The sequence below is a fragment of the Castor canadensis genome, chromosome 11, assembly GCF_047511655.1.
Source record: "Castor canadensis chromosome 11, mCasCan1.hap1v2, whole genome shotgun sequence".
In the NCBI taxonomy this organism is placed as follows: domain Eukaryota; kingdom Metazoa; phylum Chordata; class Mammalia; order Rodentia; family Castoridae; genus Castor; species Castor canadensis.
The window spans coordinates 129207504-129228189 of record NC_133396.1 but is presented as its reverse complement, the minus strand read 5'-3'; the positions used below and the strand labels follow the sequence as shown (position 1 = coordinate 129228189).

Below are 20686 nucleotides of genomic sequence, written 5' to 3'. Positions count from 1 at the left end.
TTTAGGGGATCAGACTTTTTTTTTAATGTTAAGACAAATACCAGATGCATCTCATAATCTCATGGTGTTACTTTGTGAAATTTTTTTCCCTTTTTTTTTTTTTTGTGGATGACGGGGATAGACTCCAGAGCCTCATGCGTGCTAAGTATTTAGCATGCCACTGAACTACACCCCCAAGCATGTTTGATGAAATGTTTACACGTGTGCATGTTCACACTGTATGCATGTCCACACAAAGTGATCTTACCAATGTACAATTCCACAACAGCCATCTGGTCTGCTCCATGTCAGCGCCAACACTCAATATTAGGCTTTTTAATTTGTGCCAATCTTGTTGGAGCAGGAAATGGTTTATCATTTTGGTTTTAATTTACATTTTCCTGATTGCCTCTTGAGGCTAAGAATTTTTTCCTGTTTGTTCGCCTCGGTGGATATTTTAAAAGGATCATTTGTTTTTCCACTTGTACAAACTTGAAGTGAGCCCAACTTTATGAGATTCCCCTTCAACTGCCTACAACTAGGAAGTGATCACTGCTGGCTTCAGCTACCTAAGGAACAGAAGTCCGGGTTGAGTACCTGTCACAAGAGTACAGGAGGGCAGAGAATAGCTCCTTGATGAGACAACCCTAGGCAAGGTGGTTTTACTAGAACTAAACTGTGAGAATCTTCACATCACTGAGCACTATAGCACAGTCATTTCTCAAATTAGACATCTATGCAAGTAGGAAAAATTAAAGTTGTACTGAGGAGCAGATGCTAGCAACTCAATTAGGATCATTCCCTGACCCACACATATCAGGCTTGTCGTGACTATCTTTCAAATTTGTGACCCAGCAGAATTTAGGATGATTATAGGTTTTAATCTTTTGGAGTTATATGCAAGTAGTCGAGACCACACATTAAATATATGAATGCCAAGTGTTTTCTGTACTTTCTTTTATCATCATAGTCTTTGCATCAAGATACATAGCAATGATAGCGGGTTTCTTTTTAAAGCTTAGTATTAAATATTAAATATCTTTCCCCATTTTAATTTTACATTACTCTGCCAAGAAAAAAAAAACAAAACTAAAGCTCAAGTTATCTGAGGCCTGGATGCACTCCCATGACTAGCCGGGCATGTAAAAGTCAGGGCTTTGCTCTCCTGCTGTGAAAGCAGGTCTAGGCCCAAGAAAGGTGGGACCAGGTATAATTACTTTTGAAAAGTGTGCTACAAAAATGGATGGCCTGTTATAAGCCAGGTTACAAAGTAAGGATGGGGTAAGGGAGGGACATTTTCTTCCAGAAAAACAATTTCTGAAGAGTCCCAGTCTGTAATTTTTTCCCAAAATGGTTTGAGGAGGGGGTAAAATCTCAACATGAGCTTCAAAGTCGTCTCTGTAAAGGACTAGTAGTTGCCTTGCTGAGGTGGTGACCGCTAAGGAGGGGGGTGGCTGTGTTGACCATTTCACCCTCCCCAGCTGGGGAATAGAAATGGAAAGTTTATTGCCCAGTGGCTGTGAAAGTGAGTTGAACCTTGACTCGTACTGAATTCTTTTAAGAGGTTTCTTCTAGAAACAGACACCTCAGACTCTTCCTCTCACTTCAGCAAAGAAGTTATTTTTAAAAGCACTTGGGAAGTTCCTCCTCCACCCCTCAGGTGGGAAGGCTCAGAGAAGGGAGTCATCAGTACAGCCACCTTCTAGGCCATAACGGAATTCCTGAAGGTTGGAGACCCCATAGAAGTGGACAAAAGCTGCTGCCACCACCAGGACGTGGAATATCTGATGAGACTGGAACTGCAGGAATAAAAAGAGAACAGCTTTTAGGATGATGGAAGGAGAAATTAGAAAGAAGTAGGAAAATGGAGGGGGTGAAATCAACTATGAAATGCTGTAAGAACTTTTGTAAATGTCACAATGTACCCCCAGTACAGCAATAATAAAAAGAAAGAAGTAGGAGACAGTATTTGCCTCTTCTGGTTTTTGCTTTTCTTTTTTTTACATTATAAAAGTATCAAAAAAATTTGAAAGTATCAGAGATAACACCAACATGTTAATATTGGCTATTTTTCTCCAATGTACATATATGAGTATACCTAAATACTACATGATCCAGGTCTCCTATCACCTTTTACTTAGCCTTTCAACTGTGAGCCCGTCATTCGCCATCACAGGCCCTGCTGGAAGAGTCATTTCTTACCCATATGTCAAATTTTCCAGGAAAGAAGCGCTCAGGAATCCGAGCAGCATAAAGGCCGGCTCCAGTGATGTACATCACAGCCATGAGGAAGAACCAGCCCATCTGGCCCACTGTGGTGGCCTTGACAAAGCCCTCGGCGATAGTGAAGTGCATAGTGGGCACGACCCCACTCAAGCCGAGTCCCAGGAACACTCCTGAGCAGAGAGACACGAGATCATCAACAGGGAAACAATCACTATGTGGAAGGTGCTGCTGCCTGACTCTGGACTCTGCGTTTATCCTAAGAACTACTTTCTGAATAATACATGTTTGGAAGTTTGGCCACAAGATGGGTAACAGACAGTTTTGGTGTGCCCAGAATGAGAATAAGGTTGTGTAAGCACTTACCTGTTAAGGAACACCAAAAACAAACATCTCTACCTCTCTCTCTCTCTCTTTTTTTTTTTTTGGTGTTACTGGAATTTGAACTCAGGGCCTCACACTTGCTAGGCAGGCGCTCTATCACTTGTCACACCCACTCCACCAGCTCTGTTTTGTGTTGGGTATTTTTGAGATAGAGTCTCACCAACTATTTGCCCAGGGCTAGCTTCAAACTGCAACTCTCAGTGATCTCTGCATCCCAAGTAGCTAGGATTACAGGCCACCAGTGCCCAGCTTTTTTTTTTTTTTTTTAAATACAGTGCTGAAGAGATTGAATTCAGGGGCTTGCATATGCTAAGTAAGTGCTCTACCACTGAGCTATGTCCCCAGCCCAATACCTCATAGTCTTTATTATATGTTAAGGAGCCCAGGCAGAAATAGTATGTTAAAGCTCTCTGATGGCTGACTTGGGTACAGATCCTAGATGCCAAGTCTTCAGCTGGCTCCCAAACCAGAGAAGTATAGGATAGATTTCCCATTAAGATCATGAAAGAGACTTAAGTAACAAGGCCTCTGATCTCCCATAGATACATGCAGATGAGCAGTTTCCCAAAGCTGCTGAAAGACATAAATAAGGCAAGAGCAAGGGAAGAATGGATACTTGTCTCCATACTGCTCCACTGTACAGAACTAAGGGGCAGGAATGTCGTCTTTGCAAATACCCTTGTTTAAGCACAGTGCCTGCCAATGGTTGGTGGTTGATAAACATATAATTCTTTTAGCTGAAGGCTAAAACACAACAGGTACTAAGAAGACTGAAGGGGCTGAAAACAAGTGGTAATTGCTGACAAGTAATAAAAGCTTAAAATAAGAGTCCAGACGAGTCAACACAAAGATATTTGTGCTTATAGCTATTAAATTAGTTGCTACTAGTTTTCATGCTCAAGTTATTTTATAAACCAAACAAGGTATTCCATTCCTTTAGTAAAACGCCTCTGGGTATTTTAATTTGAATCCCTTGCTTGCTTTGAGTACTGATGACTCAGGTCACTAAAATGACTGTGCTTGCTTTATTTTTAAACCTTAAAAATAAGGTTGATTGCTTAAAGCTAATCAACAAGCTGGGAATGATGTGTTCAGTTACCAATCTACTGAAATAGTATGAGCTTGGGGAGAATTGAGCTTTGAAAATTAATGTCCCTTGAAGACCAGTGGAACAGAATAGAGTACCCAGATATGAAGCCACACAACTATAACCAACTTGTCTTTGACAAAGGAGCTAAAAATATCCGATGGAGAAACAGCAGCCTCTTCAACAAAAACTGCTGGGAAAACTGGTTAGCAGTCTGCAAAAAACTGAAACTAGATCCATGTATATCACCCTATACCAAGATTAACTCAAAATGGATCAAGGATCTTAATATCAGACCACAAACTCTAAAGTTGATACAGGAAAGAGTAGGAACTACTCTGGAGTTAGTAGGTATAGGTAAGAACTTTCTCAACGAAACCCCAGCAGCACAGCAACTAAGAGATAGCATAGATAAATGGGACCTCATAAAACTAAAAAGCTTCTGTTTATCAAAAGAAATGGTCTCTAAACTGAAGAGAACACCCACAGAGTGGGAGAAAATATTTGCCAGCTACACATCAGACAAAGGACTGATAACAAGAATATATAGGGAACTTAAAAAACTAAATTCTCCCAAAACTAATGAACCAATAAAGAAATGGGCAAGTGAACTAAACAGAACTTTCTCAAAAGGAGAAATTCAAATGGCAAAAAAACACATGAAAAAATGCTCACCATCTCTAGCAATAAAGGAAATGCAATTAAAACCACACTAAGATTCCACCTTACCCGTTAGAATAGCCATCATTAGCAACACCACCAACAACAGGTGTTGGCGAGGATGCCGGGGGAGGGGCGGGGGGGGGGGGAAGGAACCCTCTTATACTGTTGGTGGGAATGTAAACTAGTACAACCACTCTGGAAAAAAATTTGGAGGACACTTAAAAAGCTAGACATCGATCTACCATTTGATCCAGCAATACCACTCTTGGGGGTATACCCAAAAGACTGTGACACAGGTTACTCCAGAGGCACCTGCACACCCATGTTTATTGTGGCACTATTCACAATAGCCAAGTTATGGAAACAGCCAAGATGCCCCACCACTGACGAATGGATCAAGAAAATGTGGTATCTATACACAATGGAATTTTATGCAGCCATGAAGAAGAACAAAATGTTATCATTTGCCAGTAAATGGATGGAATTGGAGAACATCATTCTGAGTGAAGTTAGCCTGGCCCAAAAGACCAAAAATCGTATGTTCTCCCTCATATGCGGACATTAGATCAAGGGCAAACAAAACAAGGGGATTGGACTTTGCGCACATGATAAAAGCAAGAGCACACAAAGGAGGGGTGAGGATAGGTAAGACATCTAAAAAATTAGCTAGCATTTGTTGCCCTTAACACAGAGAAACTAAAGCAGATACCTTAAAAGCAACTGAGGCCAATAGGTAAAGGGGACCAGGAACTACAGAAAAGGTTAGGTCAAAAAGAATTAACCTAGAAGGTAACACACACGCACAGGAAATTAATGTGAGTCAACTCCCTGTATAGCTATCCTTATCTCAACCAGCAAAAACCCTTGTTCCTTCCTATTATGGCTTATACTCTCTCTTCAACAAAATTAGAAATAAGGGCAAAATAGTTTCTGCCGGGTACTGAGGGGATGGGGGGGAGACGGAGGGGGTGGTGTGGGTGGTAAGGGAGGGGGTGGGGGCAGGAGGGAGAAATGACCCAAGCCTTGTATGCACATATGAATAATAAAACAATAAAAAAAAAAAAAGAAAATTAATGTCCCTTTGAAAGTTCTAAATGTAAATCAGGTTTGGGTGGGTTTTACAAGCTGCAATTCTCAGGACCCAGGTGTGGGCTGACCAGGGCCAAAGCCCAGGACCTCAGAAGGTTACACTGTGTTTTCCCACTCACCTGCTCTTGTCTGCCGGTGCTTAGGAGTGGCAAACCGATCCCACTGTGCCACAATGATGGCAGAAATGCCCAGGACACAGACGATGGAGAGGTAGATGAGCCGAGGCTGTGGGGAGCAGTAGAAGGAGTAATACAGCCAGGGGACAAAGCTCCCCATAATCAGTAGAGCAATCCCTGAATAATCCAGTCTAAAAAAAAAAAGTCATAGAAATGAAACAAACCAGTGGTAGACTTGAACTCTATAAACAAATCTATGACTAAAAGGTTTGTCTAAGGGTACTCTAAATTAATATAATTGTTACTGTTACTTTGTGTATTTGTTAAGTATTAGGCAAAAACATAACCTGCCCCTGGAATTCAAGGGAAAAAAAAAAACTGACTAGTTATAGCTGTCTTTCATTTTCTTGCTTATTTTAATCTACACAAAATTGACATTTTTTTGGTATGCCTATTTAAAAACCTTTTTTAGTGCATATATGTATGTGTTAACCATCTTTTTTTTTTTAACCGTCATTAAGATGGTTCTTAAACTACCATCATGAAGTTAGTGTGGTACTCAAGGACTGATAATAAACAGGCACTCAAGAGTTCGCTCAGGCTCTGGCCTGCTAGCAGGCAGGAGCACTATCAGAACAGAGCAGACTGCTTGCTACAACCCACTCTGACTTAGCCCAGGAGGAAGATAAGCTAGTGCTGGGTACACCGTCTTGGAATGCAACCTGCTGGCATCCCAAGATTCATGGAAGATAGTACTGTTCAGATAGAAAATACATCCCACGAAAAGGGTGTCATTTTAAACTTAAGGAGTTGCTATAACTACTTACAAAAGGATATTAAAGTTTGGTTATTTAAACAAATGATCTTAATCTGTTGTCAGAAATGTAATTTGGATTCAACTCTCTTAAAATAAATTGTTATTGTTATTAAAAGACAGCTTAAGATGACTTTCTTCCTGGTTGTTCATTAGAATAAAAGGTTACTATGAGTATTTTATTGAAAAAAATAAACATTTTTGTCTAAGTTCAAAATTTTTGTAAAAGTTATTCCAAAATATAGATTAAACAGACAAAAAAAGAATGAACAAATACGAAAGATATCTAAGGAAGGTATATGAACATATTTTTGAAAAAGTTATAGGGAAAAGGAAATGCTTTTGGGTGAGGAAAGATTTTATAAAATAAGGTTTTTCTTTCTTTTTTTTTTTTTTTTTGTGGTACTAGGATTTGAACTCAAGGCCTATACCTTGAGTGACTCACCTGCCCTTTTTTGTGAAGAGTTTTTCAAGATAGGGTCTTGCAAACTATTTCTGTGGGCTGGCTTTGAATCTTGATCCTCCTGATCTCTGCCTCCTGAGTAGCTAGGATTATAGGCATGAGCCACCGGTGCCTGGTAATAAGGGTTTTTTTTTTTCTAAAAGACTGCTCCAAAATGAAAAAGGATACTGGAAAAACTCCAAACGTTTGAAAAAGTTGCAAAATGTAAAGTGTAGGAGTAAATATTATATATATGATAGAAGAGCAGGGTACCAGTAGCTCAAGTCTGTAATCCTAGCTACTTGGGAGGCTGAGATAGGAAGGATCACAGTTCAAGGCCAGCCCAGGCAAATAGTTGCAACCCCATCTCCAAAATCATGACAGCAAAATGGAATGGAGACATGGCTCAAGCAGTAGAGCACCTACTTTGTAAATGATAAGCTGAGTTCAAATCCTGGTCTCATTTAAAAAAAAAAAAAGGCAGCATAAAAAGTTTTTATGTATGTGGTTGTAATTTAAGAGTTACCTAAAAAAATTTCCAAGGTAAAAATTTAATACACCAATGCAGAACTAGCACCCAATTCTCTATGTCTCAAAAATATTCTACTATTAGTAACATTAAAAAAAAAGAGCTGGGCTGAGAATGTAGCTCAGTGGTAGAGCACCTGCCCAGCATACTCAAGGTCATGAGTTCAATCCCCAAGCACCACAAAAACAAATGAACAACAACAAAAAAAAAACAAGAACTGAAGAATTTCTATGGCTCATTGAACTAGTTCTTTACCTGCTTCCAGATTTGACTACCCTTCCTCTTGTTACTTCCCATAAATCTAACCCATATCCTGTATTAAAACTCCAAGAGGATCCAAACACCAGTGGATCATGCCTGTAATCCTAGCTACTTGGGAGGCTGATATCAAGAGGACTGAGTTTGAGGGTAGCCCATCTCCAAATTAACAGAGCAAAATGGGCTGGAAGGTGGCTCAAGCAGTAGAATGCCTGCTTTGCAAGTGTGAAGCCCTGAGTTCAAACCCCATCCCACCAAAAAAAAAAAAAAAAACTCAAAAAATCAAAAAAAACCCACTCAATCAAAAAACAACTCCACGAGGGGGCTTGGAGTCTGGCTCAGGTGCTGGAACAGTTGTCTAGCAAGTTCAAGGCCCTGAGTTCAAGCTCCAGTATCACTAAAACAACAACAAAAAACTCCACAAGGCCAAGCACTTCTATTTTACAATAGAAAATCCTCTAAGAATCTGCTCATAGAACGCTATCCCTTGTCCTTAGCTGTGAAGAGCTGTATCCCTTAGTGCATGATTGAATTTACAGATTCTGTCATAATCCAGATGGTCCCCATCATCATACTCAGGAAGTACTCTGAGTAACTCCCCAATCTTCTATAACAAGTTCTAAAAACAATCTCCTTAGGTGTATTATTAAGTGGTACTTTTGCTTATTCTCTTTTCACTGACATTTTTGGCTTTTTTTTTCTTTTTTGGTAGTGTCTATGTTGCTCAGGCTGGCCTCAAACTTATGGACTTAAAGTGATCCTCCTGCCTCAGCTTCTTGAGTATCTGGGACTACAGATGTGTATCATTATGCCTGGCATCAGTTTTTTTTTTTTTCCTGTGGTACTGGAGTTTGAACTTAGGGCCTGTGCTTGCCAGACAGGTGCTCAAACACTTCAGCAACACTGCCAGCCTTGGCATTAGCTCTTTTAAAGATGAAAAATGTATTCTTGTTGCTTGCTACCATCACTACCAAAGCCAGCAGTAATAACAAAAATAAGCACATGTGTAAACAGAACCCTAGGCTCAAAGTCAGGAAATAGGGAAAGCATCAGATGTACTCCTGGGGCTTCCAGCAATGCCTGAGCAGGAGAGATAAGCTCTGACTGGTGGGCAGGAGCACTAGCAGAATGAAGCACAGACTGCTTGCTACACCCCACTTAGCCTGGGCCAAGAGGAAGATAAGCTGGTTGCTGGTGGCTCACGCCTGTAATCCTAGCTACTCAGGAGACAGAGATCAGGAGGGTCACGGTTCAAAGCCAATCCCAGGCAAACAGTTCAAGAGACCCAATCCCAAAAAAACCCATCACAAAAAAGTATTGGTGGATTGGTTCAAGAAGGTCCTGAGTTCAAGCCTTAGTATTGAAGAAAAAAAAAAAAAAGAGGAAGATAAGCTAGCAATGGGTACAAGGTCTTGGAAGCAATGAAGTTTCATGAAAGTTAGTACTGTACAGGCAGAAAATACATCCCACAATGGTTTCCATCTGTTGAGGCTACAGTAAGTTTTTTCATGACACGTTTATAAGAAAAGCTTCATCACGTCACTATACCCACAGAACAGAAAGCCTTTCCGTGGGCATACCAGGGACTCCCGGGAGTTAGAGGGTTCTCAGCACCCAGCCGGCATTGAGACCACAGGACCTGACAAGTGTGCACATTCTTCCTACTGCTATTGTTTCAACTCACTTGGAAAAAGTCCGAGAGACTTTCTCTGAATGACAATAGACCGTGTGGAAGAGCCAGGAGAAGCTGAGGCAGAGCACTGCACCCAAAAAGAACATTCCAAAAACCACCTTCTCTTGTAGAGGAGCCATGAAGTACATATTAGGTCTGAGCATGGTCAGGATTCCCAAGAAGAGAAACAGCACAAAACCTACACGAGGGAGAAAGAAGAAAAACCTGTGAGAAAAAAGGACTGTGTGTTCTTTGATGATGGCTTTAAATCACTGAACTGTGGGGTTAGCTGTGAGAACTGCAGTCAAAACTTTCAGTAGAAAATGGCACGAGTCATAAAAACCCAGCCAGAAAGACCATTTTTTGAAATGCTCACATTTGTTTTTACAATAGGAAATTATGAAGTAGAAGGGGTCCTCTCCATCGCCAACAGTTCTACCAGGGGTCATAGAGAACATCTAGCTCCAGTTTCTTCTGTTTCTAGACCTTCCAACCTCGGTCTTGAAGATCGGTAATCAAGGGTCAACCGAGGGACTTGAAGGGCACAATTCCAGGTATAAAATCAATCAGAACAACTTTGTTCTTCTTCCTCATCAACAAAGACTTTTTTCTTTTTTGCAACAGGATAACACCATTTTAGTGTGACAGGATGCAGTATCCAGTGGTTTTCTGCATTTCAACAAATACTCATTCCCCTGAATGATTTTATTTTGAATGTTTCCTTCTCTGTACACCATTTTCAAGTATTTACATGTTCTCCTTTTGATTCATTTAGCAAATAAGTACTGGAGATAACAAAAAATCCTAGTCAATGTTAAGGCTGTATAGACTCAGCAGTAAAATTCCCAGCCTCATGGAGCTTATAGTCTAGTGTACATGCCCTCCAGCATGCCTCTCACAATATTTGACCAAAGCTTTCTAATTTCTTGGCGGTAAACGGGACAAATACTGAATTTTTCCCCCTCCAAAGCACTCACCAAGTAAATGGGTCCAGATGTTGCCAGTTTCTGTGTGGATGCGGAAGATGCTCTTGAAGCAAGCCCGAAAGGAGGGCATCGGTGGTCTATGGCCATGTAGCAGGTAGTCATTGTCTTTCAGCCAGTCAGGAAGCACATCATAGGGGATGACCCTCCAACGTCCCTCCCAGACCTGGGACAGATACAATGGCTCTAGGGAGGTCCATAGAGAACACTAGCTTTCCCAAGAATACCAGGATAAGCCTGGACCAGGAGATATCCAAGACACAACACCAATGGGGATAGCAGAGTACTGATCCATATTTTGACTACTTTATGGCACAACTTCCTTTAGACTCCTTGAAATTTCAAAATTGTAATAGTGAATGAAAACAAATTATAGAGAGGGTTTTTATGAACATACAGGTGGTCCTTCTGCTCTGTCTTCTGGTAGATTGCCTGCTTGCTCCATCGTTCCCCCAGTTACATTCTTAAGTTTTTACCAGGCTTGGGCTACATCTTTGTAGCAGTGGTTCTTAACAGAGGACCCGTGCATAATGGACAGAATCCAGAGTAGGTATAAACTTGGATGGACAAAAGCATCTTTATTCTCATTTATCTCTAATTAAATTTAACATTTTCCTCAATTATAAATGTAAACAACAGACGTCAGTGGTATTACAACTTGTGGCTTTGTCACCAATAGAAATCACAGGCATTTTTAGGGCTGGGGATGTAGCTCAGTGGTAGAGTGCTTGCACAGCACACACAAGGTTCTGGTTTTGATTCCCAGAGCCAAAAAACGATGACAGAAAAACCAACAACAGACATTTTTATATGTGGATTTTACAAACACCTCAAAATACTATTTCTACTCATCACTACTTACAAATTACAAGCTTTAATAAAATGTTAGGGGGCTTATCATTAATACATATCTAATGTGTTAATAAAGGAACCCATATTACTATATTTAAATATTTTGATGACTGCCATAAGAATTCACAGTACTAAAAAAAGTTCAGATACCCCTGTTTTATTTTATTTTGGCAGTATTGAGGTTTGAACTCAGGGCCCCACACTTGTTAGGCAGGAGTTCTACCACCTGTGCCACACTGCTAGCCCCTAGCCCAAGAAGCCCTGTTTCAGAGTCTATCTTGAACAATGTCTAACACAGTAGGCAATAAAAATGTAGCCAGTTTTCACCTTGATTTACTTCACCCTAACCGAAAACCCATACCTACAAGAGTAAAAGCTCTTCAACCCCAGGCAAGCTTGCCAGCTGGGAGTATTCCAAATAAGACTGCTACCCTTCCCCTTCCAGAACAGAAGTTCTAGCCCCACCTTATACACAAACTCCTCCATCTTCTCCATGGCATGGTGGGCCTGTAGGGGAAGCGTCAGTACCCGCACCTCCTCCTCTTCTTCCTGAGGCACTGGGCATGTTTGCTCTTCTTCAGTCTGAAGAAAAAAAAAAAAAAAAATCCAGGGAGTCATCTCCTAAAGGTACCACTCCAAGTCAGATCCAGAGCAAGGCATTCTGCTCGTCCTCTCTCCTACACAGGACCTTCAGCTTCTTCTCCAAAAGTATGATACGTACTGAGATTTATTAATACTTTATAAATGCCACACTGAAAGTTCTATTCCACGTAGAGGATAGACTGACGGAGACTAGCATGGAAGGGACACAGATGGGCACACAAGCCCTAGCTGTATGCTATGACTTCTCTAGGACAAGTAGTTCTCAACTTTCCCCAATTTCCCAAATAGTTTTCCAGGTCACTAAATTTCAAAATGATAAAAAAGACAGTCCCAAAGATTTCCTTAATAATCCTGTTGTAGTTGTCTGCTCACCTACTCTGGGGATGCTATCTATCATTACTGCAACTTTGTATCCGTAACAGCTCCCAGAAGTGTTGGGCCTCTAACCTGGTTCATGCAAAGCAGCAGTACTGACTCCTGGCTCCAACTGACCGCACGTGGTACAGCTTGCCTATGAAGAAGGAGACAGACTTTTCTCCTAGTCCCAGGCTCCCTACCATGCAGATGAGAAGCCTGGCCCCCAGCTCCTTCTCTGCTTGCTCTCTTTTCTCTTTTTGAAGGTCACAGGTAGGCACATGGTCCCTCTCAGATTTTATCATGTAAATTCTGGCTTGCATACCCCAGGAACCATTTTTTCTCTTTGCTCCTAAGAACAAAGTCCTTGGTTTTGTTTTATTTATTTATTTATTTGATTGATTGCCATACTGGGGTTTGAACTCAGGGCCTCACCCTTGCCAGGCAGGTCGCCTGGGGCTAGTTTCAACCCATGATCCTCAGTCCTTGGTTTTATTCAGGATAGCAACATTACTACAATTTTATTCAAGCCCACTGAAAAGATATTTCCTAACCTTCACTGCAGCTGAGTGTAAATACTCAACTAAGTTCTGGCCTAAATGTTGTGAGATCCTTCCTGATACTCTCTTTAAAAGGGAAAGGGCGAGCCCTTCTCGTTCATAGTGGGTGGAATGTGGCCATAAAAGGAGGAGACAACATTTCTGAATGATGAAGGATCAGGGCAGGTGCCTGACAGTAGTGGAGCCTCCATATCAGCCTTTGGTTGGTTATTTCCTGAGTCTTTTAATTTGAGAGACACTTCCAACTTGTTAGAAGGTAAAGATTTTGGTTACAAGAAGTCAAAACTAACCCTAATTGACTGCTTCCTACATTCATTCATGGACATTTACTAATTCCTTACTGGATTTCAGGCCTTGTGCTAAGCACTGGGGATACAAAAGTGTTCAGCACTTTGGGGGAGTGAACTTCCCAAAGCTTATAGTGACAAACACAAACCAAAAGACAGTACAATAAGCACTTGGACAGAGATATTCCCAGGGTGCTATGGTACTATGGTTCTTCCTTTCAGAAGGAAGGTAAGATCTTCAAACAGAGACTGACAGAGGTCTGGGGAGAGGCTGGTCAGGGAACTGGCTCCTGGAGGTCACTTACTTTGGTTGGATTGGCAGTTACCCGCTTGCCCTTCTCTTCCAGCAGGGGTCCCAGCTCAGCCAGTTCCACCGTGTCAGGCTCCCTGTTACTGGTGGGAGCCCCATTGCCCTGTGGCACCACAGATCCTTTGTGGGAAGACATCTGGTTGGTGCCTCGATACCCTGCAGCTTCAGCTTGGGGAAAAGATGGGGTCTCTCAGCCCCAAGGGGCAGAGATCTCCCTGTGATGGTAGACACTAAAAACAAACACAAACATGAAGGGTGTTGGCAATTTACTTCTCTTAAGAGTTTCATTTCTGTAATTCAACACTGAATAAGACACAGCTAATTAGCTTTTATGCCCTGTCTCCAAATGTAAAGCCTAACTCATCACTTAAGTGATATCTATTCCTTGTCCTCTCTTTAATATCACCCTTTATCCACAACCTCACTGATCTTACAGGTAAGGCTGAAAACATAACACTTAGTTTCTTTCCTTCACAGGATCTACAGTTACTGCTCCAAACTGTCACCACAAAAAAAAAAAAAAAAAAAAAAAGTCCCTACCCGAAAGTCTCTCCCAAGGAATGAAGCCTCTTCCTCTTTAGCACAGAGTCTTGCCTACCATTTCCAAAACTCATTCTGCCCAAGAAAGGCCTGGCCCTGAGATCGAGGAACAAAATTATGAAGTTAACACCTGGCTACAATACTACAAGTAATGAATTAAATGCCAACTAAACTAAGTTGGACTTTATCTACAAATGTTCCCACACTGTGCCTTGCATACAAAAGGAATATGGTATAGTGTGGGATGGATACTCAGTGATTGATTTCTCTACAAAATCTACTAATTCTTTTCTTTCTTTTTTTTTTTGTTGGGGGACAGGACTGAGGTCAAACCTCGGGGCCTAAGTGCTTGCTAAGAAAGTATTGTATCACTTAAGCCACACTCCCAACCCTTTTTGCTTTAGTTGTTTTTCAGGTAGTGCCTCACATTTTTTGCCCAGATGGCCCTGGTCAGCCAGCAATTGTCCCACTTACAGCTTCCCACGTAGCTGAAATGACAGGCAAGCACCACCATACCCAGAACTTTTTGGTTGAGGTGGAGTCTCACTAACTCTCTGCCTAGGTTAGCCTGATCCTCCCTTCCAATCTCCCCCTCCCCAGTAGATGGGATTACAGGTGTGAGTGGCTCACGCCTGTTAAAAATCTACTAATTCTATTTCAGGATTCTACCCTGGGTTTAACACTTAGGCAACAAGCTTTCTTCATACCCCTCCTTTAAAGCAAGCAATAACTTACCTGGAAGCAGGAAGTTGAAGACAAGAAGGCAGACCTAAGTTTGCCCTTTGCCACACATGTACCTAATCACTAGCTCCGCAAGAGTTTGTCTCAACCATCATAGCCTATAATCTAAGACCCACTCAAATTTCAGAAGCTAGACACAGGCACACAGATCCTTTAGGAAAGCCAGAGAAACCTAGAATTCAGTTTTCTCAGGAAAGTCTCAGAAACAGTTTAAATTTTCCTGGGCTGGACTTTAGGTAGGAAGCTTTAATTAGGCCTTAGGGACACATAAGTAATACAGAAAAGTTTCCAAACATTTCTACTGTGTTGTAAATTACTGGTTCTTCTCTTCTGCCTCTCACAGACAAAGGACTTTATTATTCAGGGTAAAAGTAATAGTTAGAATATTGGCATTTTCTTGCATTGTCCCAATAACCACTGGGCAATGCAGAGAAGAACTGGACTGGGTTGCATGTTGGGAGAGAAAGAAGCTTAAGGGAGCCCAATTCTATTGTACTGGGAAGTAAACATGACTTTGCTCCCAAAGGAGACACTATATCACCCATGGCTGCTCACTAAACAGACAAACATCTTTGCATCTTGTACTAGTTTTTATCCACAGTTCCTGTTCAAGGATTGTAACTGAGTATGAGCTGTCAGATCACATGATTAATTTTAGGTGTCAACTTGACTGGAATGATGGATATCCAGAAAGCATTATTTCTGGTACATTTGTGAGGTGTTTCAGGAAGAAACTGGCAATGAATTAGCAATCTGAGTAAGGAAGAATAACTCTCATCTAATCAGCTGAGGGCCGAGACAGAAACAAAAAAGAGAAGAAAGATGAATATATTCTCTCTTTCTTTCTCTTGGACATGTACCAATGGCCCCCAGGTTCTTAGTCTTGGGTTGAGAGACCATTGGATCTCGTGGTTCTCTGGCTTGCAGATGGCCTATAATGGAGTTAACATCCATCCATCCATCTATCTATCTCCCTCCCTCCCTTCCTCTCTCTCTCTCCTATTGGCTTTTTCTGGAAATCTTTGACTAATACTTTAATCTGCCCTCAGGTGAGGGCAATCCTCAAATTTCAGAACAGTCATGCATCATGCTATACTCACCCTACAAGTACAGCTGAAAGCAAGAGACAAATCTAGTCCAAGAGACACAAACAATAACTCAATGTACAGCAGAACTTTATATGGTGTCAACACTTAGTTCCTCTTCCTTTAAGCATGCAAGACTGTGACAAGCAGATGCCAGCACAGCCATAATCAGCAACTGTGCTCAAGGAGAACAGGAAACTGGAGGCCCCTGAAAACCTCAGGAGATAGGCAACCCACGTGAGAAGAAAACATTGGAAAATCTTTCTCAATAGCTGACCTCAAAACATACTTCCTCAACTTGAAGTATACTGAATAAACAGCTTTACTAAGAAATAATTTATACTATTAAGCAAAAACAAACAAACAAATAGCTTTGGGCATTTTGGAGAAGTCTGAAAAGAGCACACAAAGCTTAAAATACTGTTCCCAGTAACTTACAGCACGCCACCATGGCAGAGTGAAGCAAAGCAAAGCACTTAGGGCCTGGGATGCAATAGTACATGGATCATAAAATGATGTGTATCCATAAATTGGTCAAAACCCTTATTTCAAGGTGAATGAATAAATGAGGCAGATTTAGCAAACAAACATAACTAAGCTCTTAGCACTAGCTAAGGTTTGTGTACTTTGTCTTATTCTGTGGCACCCTTATCCCTTTCCCCAGACTAAGCCAACACACTCACATATTTAACAAATGTATTTAGTACCAGCACCCTAATGCATCCTAAGGCCCTGTGCAGAATACAAAGTTGAGTAAGTTATGTCACTGCCTTCAAAGAACCTGTCATTGGTGGGCATAAGGCAGTGTGTGATACGTCTCAATTAAGGGATACAATTTCATAGTTGGGGGCAGTGAAGGAAGAGAATCCTCGACTAGATGACAACACACTTAATTCAGCTATCTGGAGCACTATGTAACTCTTTTACTAGAGGAAGTGAGAACAATACAAACTTTAAGTTGGACAAGTACGGTCCAAACAGCAGCAGAATCCAGTGTGGTATTCTTGCTAATTTCCTCATTCTGTCTGAAGTGTTGATGCCCTCAAGTCTCTTGGCCATCATCAAAATTTTTACCCTTCTCAGTTCAAATCACTTTCTGTTAATTTTTCTGATTCTTTCCAGTTCCTATATCACTAGTTCCTCACCCCTCCCATCTTTTAGACCCAGAGTCACCAAACCTAACAGACAACCCAGTTAACTCACAAACCAGTCAGCAGCTACAACTCACCATACAAAATATATCATCATGCATTAAAGTACATACAATGGAGGTCAATGGAGATCATGTCATCATAGTGAGCAAAGTCCATTGTCCAGTTTGGTCTTCTAAACTGTAGCAACACAGAGACAGGAAAGGGAAAGACAGGGATTGGAGGTCTGGCAAGAAAAAAGAGCAAGTAACACCAGGCCCTGAAAATAGCACTTATATGGGGTGATCACTCACAAACAACTGAGAATTACAAGCAAGTGTGAGTCTGTTGCATACAATCAGCACAAACCTCTAAGGTGTTAGACCAATTCCGGGAGTCTCAGGAGAGCCAAAATATACTCCAACTTTCTGCCAGCTTTCTATGCCGCCTTATTTTAGAGGAAACACCTTTCCTCTGAAACTTGCCACACCCAGCACAGCAGATTATAACTGAGCCAAACTCTACTGCTCAATTATCATTTTTGATGGGATTTCTTAAACTCAAGCTGATAAACCTTTACCACTAAGCTTTTCAAATGGATAAACCTAGACTATCAGAGTAAAGCCATGTAAGCAGGGACGTGTTTGTGTTGCTATAAAAAGGATAATCCTGCACCAAACTTGAAGAAAAGGTTGATGTTGATTCTTAATCGCCAGTTAGTGGGATAGTTATTTCCCTTAGAGTTTTTAGAGACATTTATTCTGAAAATTTCCAGCTATGACACATTCTTTCCCTTGAGTCAGAGGCTCAAAGGTTATAGAAATTTTTATCTGGGGTTCCTAGACCCATACAGATTCTGTGGGTAGCTTCATTCTCATTGTTCTAAAGCAGATAGACAAAGACTCATCCTGTCTCCTGTTTGTTTAGGGAGGTAGTTTCATAGCTCTGTTGGGGGAAAAAAGGAGTCAAGGCAAAGGCGTATGTTTGAAATTACCAAACTGCAGCAATAGGGCCTCAGCTCTCCTAATGATGACCAAGTGTCACTGACTCAGAATCTGAAGGGGAAAATCACAATCTAACTTCCTTCATGGCTGTTCTCCAGTTAAAGCTATCCCAACAGAAGAGTCTTTTTGGTCCCAAACAGACACAGGTAAACTTTTCTAATGCCATGACAAAACAAAACAAAAAACCAGTACTGTGGTTTGAATTCGGGGCTTCACACTTGCAAAACAGGCACTTTACTGCTCAAGCCACATCTCCAGTCCATTTTTTGCTCTATTTTGGAGAACTATTTGGCCTCGAATTGTGACCCTCTGGATCTTGTCTCAAGTAGCTATGATTACAGGTGTAAGCCACTAGTGCCCAGCTAATCCTGTTTTTAATACCATCTCTCAAGTGCATTACAGATATTTGGAAAACATAGCTGCACTGTGTACCCCAGGAGTCCCAGTGAAACAAAAGCAAACTAGGTGCATGCCTAAAAGCCAATCAATTGGAACTAGTTTGGCTACAGGGCACTTTGAAAGATCTTTTCAATCCAAGGCAGCTACAAACTTTATAAACACTAATCACGCCCCCAACATTTTTGAGCAGCAAAAGGCAATCAACTTGAATATGGTGGATGGAACAAAGTCCCATGGGTGACATAGAGACAAATGGATGTTAAGGACAAAATGTAACAATTTTGATGAGTACCAGCACGAGAATTAAAAAAAACAAGACAAAAACAAAAAAACCCCTGCCATTATTAATAAAGCTTCTAGATCTAAATATGACTGTTCAGTTCACCAAAGTGATCTTGATTTGATGACTTTATACCAAAAAAGTTAAAGGAAATTTCCTAGGGAACTAGAGAGCAAATTTCCTGGCCTGGAAAGAAGGGCACCTTTATTAATCTGAAGATACCTATTGATTAACATAATATACATGGTGTGGCTACAAAGTCAAGGCAAAGAGAGGACACAGAGGCTTACAATGGTTGCTGGGTCTCTATTTTAAGAGAAAATAACTTGTTTTCTCCCAACATACTGCAAGGCTAAGTACCATTAAGTGCTGGAAGAATTCAGAAGAAAAGGTGAAGTTTAGTTGAAGCGATCAGGAAAGTCTTGTGGAAGGATTTAAAGAAAGGATCTTTCTTTAAAGACAGGCAAAGGTAGTGGCAGGGCATTTTGGGAGGGTACGTGATGTAAACAAGGGCATGAAAGAACAGAGCACCAGGACAGTGAATAATTCATTTTTCCATAAGGAGTTTTGGAAAGGTAAAATTAGGCCAGATGGGAGGAACCCAACACAGCCTAAAAGCCTTAAATACACCACTTAAGGTAGTGTACTTTATCCATTAGTGATGGAGAGCCTGGTGAATTAATGCTGCTTGCTGATACTTTTCTGAGATTCCTATTTGCAGGCAAAATGGTCACTTATTTACTTACTCCTGAGGACCACTGAGAGCACAACGTTTTCAGATTCTACTCTGTAATTAGGTATAAGTTTTGTGAAGGTCTACCTACTAAGACGGACCTTCTCAGATCACACCAGTTTTTAAAACTGATTTCCCAAGCACCAAACACAATACAGGTACAATACAAACTTCTCCGGAGGAAAAGCAGCTTAGTGGCTGCGAGCCGGGAGCCCTGACATTGCAATCTGTCTAGCGCCACCCTGTCTAAATTCCTGGCAGTGTGCACACACTACACAGCATCAGGAACAGCAGCTGCACCCTCACAGCCTGACTGGCCATTTCCTAAAGAGAAAAACAGTGAACAGACCCCACCATCCCCGTTCAGAAAAGAACCAGCCACTGCCATCTTCACTTGATTTCCATCCACAGCCTATCTACTCACCGATGGGTTTCCTAACCAGTCTCGTAAAAACTTGAGGGAAATACTCTGGTTAACCTAGCAGACTTTCCATGACCTCCTCATGCTCCTCTGACATCTGAAACTGGGTCTCCCCCCAAGAAGCGCCAGAAACCGAGGGAAAGCACCGATCTCTTTTATTTCCTAAAAACCGCGGGCTTGAAGACCCACATTCTCAAATATAAGATAGCATACATCAATCCTAAATTTCTGAGGGGGTGAAATTTCGGCATTCCTTAAAGCAGTTTAGATTTTGTTCACATTTCAGCTTTTAGGATTTACCTTAAACCCGGAGATTGTCTATCAACAAACCTTCCCTCCAACCCCACCAAGATGAGGGCACTGTCACGGTTTCACCTGCCGAAGACTCTCGGACTAGGAGCCTTAAGAGTTCCCCGGACCCCCAGGACAGGCCCTCCCCGCAGAGACGACCCTGGCCCGTACTTCCAATTCGCAGGTTCACCTCGGGTCGTCGGGGTCGCGACCGAGGCCAGAACCTGGACGTCTCAATCCCCGCGAGGCTGAGTTCGCAGCACTCACCTGAGCTGCTGGTTACCGGGGACGGTCCGGGCGGAGCAGCCCACCACCCCAAGACTGCTCTCGGGAGGCCGCCTAGGAGGCGGCGCGCAGTGGGAGGGGCCGGAAATGTTTACAACCCGGTCGCGGGGAAGCGGGGGAGGCCCTGCCCGCGAGTCCAGCGCGGGAGTCGGGCGGGACCCTCGGACGGGCTACCCCCGCGGCTGTCCCCTCCTCTGGCCGGGACCCGCGCCTGCCGGGTCCGCGCGCTGAGGCCGAGCTCCTTGTCCACCGGCCAGGCCCCTCTCCCCCCGGGACACTTACGGCAGGGTGGGCAGGCTCTGCTGGGGGCCGCGGTCCCCCGCGCTACATCCTGCGGCGCTGGAGGCGGCCTGCGGCCGAGCGGCCTCAGATCTTCAGCGCCCTCCCCGCGCCGGAAGGGGCGCGCGACCGCACGGCGTCACCTCCGCAGCCGCGTCACCTCCTCGAAGTTCTTACCTCGCCCCCTCCAATCCCAGGCATTCCTCTCGAGTCCCAATCACAGGCGCGCTCCCCACGCCCCGCCCCCAGTCCCGCCCCCGACCCGGCCGGCCACGCCCCGCGCGCCCACGTTC

At 42.4% G+C, this 20686-nt stretch overlaps 1 protein-coding gene across 6 annotated transcripts; it reads right to left on the bottom strand.

Moving 5' to 3' along the window:
- Nucleotides 1-919: 919 nt before the first annotated feature.
- On the bottom strand, nucleotides 920-20577 carry Adipor1 (adiponectin receptor 1). Of its 6 annotated transcripts, XM_074048609.1 has the most exons (10): nucleotides 20397-20577; nucleotides 16836-16902; nucleotides 13746-13841; nucleotides 13201-13435; nucleotides 11557-11673; nucleotides 10234-10405; nucleotides 9269-9455; nucleotides 5545-5732; nucleotides 2182-2375; nucleotides 920-1778 (listed from the first exon to the last, which is right to left on the bottom strand). In XM_074048609.1, the coding sequence occupies exons 4-10, from the start codon at nucleotides 13339-13341 to the stop codon at nucleotides 1650-1652; spliced, it is 1128 nt and encodes a 375-aa protein (XP_073904710.1). In that variant the 5' UTR covers nucleotides 13342-13435; nucleotides 13746-13841; nucleotides 16836-16902; nucleotides 20397-20577; the 3' UTR covers nucleotides 920-1649. The 6 variants fall into 6 exon arrangements, with proteins under 6 accessions (XP_073904710.1, XP_073904709.1, XP_073904712.1 ...); XM_074048608.1 differs by lacking the exon at nucleotides 13746-13841; XM_074048611.1 differs by lacking the exon at nucleotides 16836-16902.
- Nucleotides 20578-20686: the final 109 nt, after the last annotated feature.

Bases quoted from the DNA above. Each gene is read 5' to 3' on its own strand.
- Adipor1 (XM_074048609.1), bottom strand. From the start codon at position 13,341: ATGTCTTCCCACAAAGGATCTGTGGTGCCACAGGGCAATGGGGCTCCC. The intron at 10,406-11,556 runs GTGGGGCTAGAA...TATCTGTCCCAG, and splicing joins TGGAGGAGTTTGTGTATAAG to GTCTGGGAGGGACGTTGGAG. The intron at 9,456-10,233 runs GTGAGTGCTTTG...TCCCTCGTGTAG, and splicing joins CATCTGGACCCATTTACTTG to GTTTTGTGCTGTTTCTCTTC.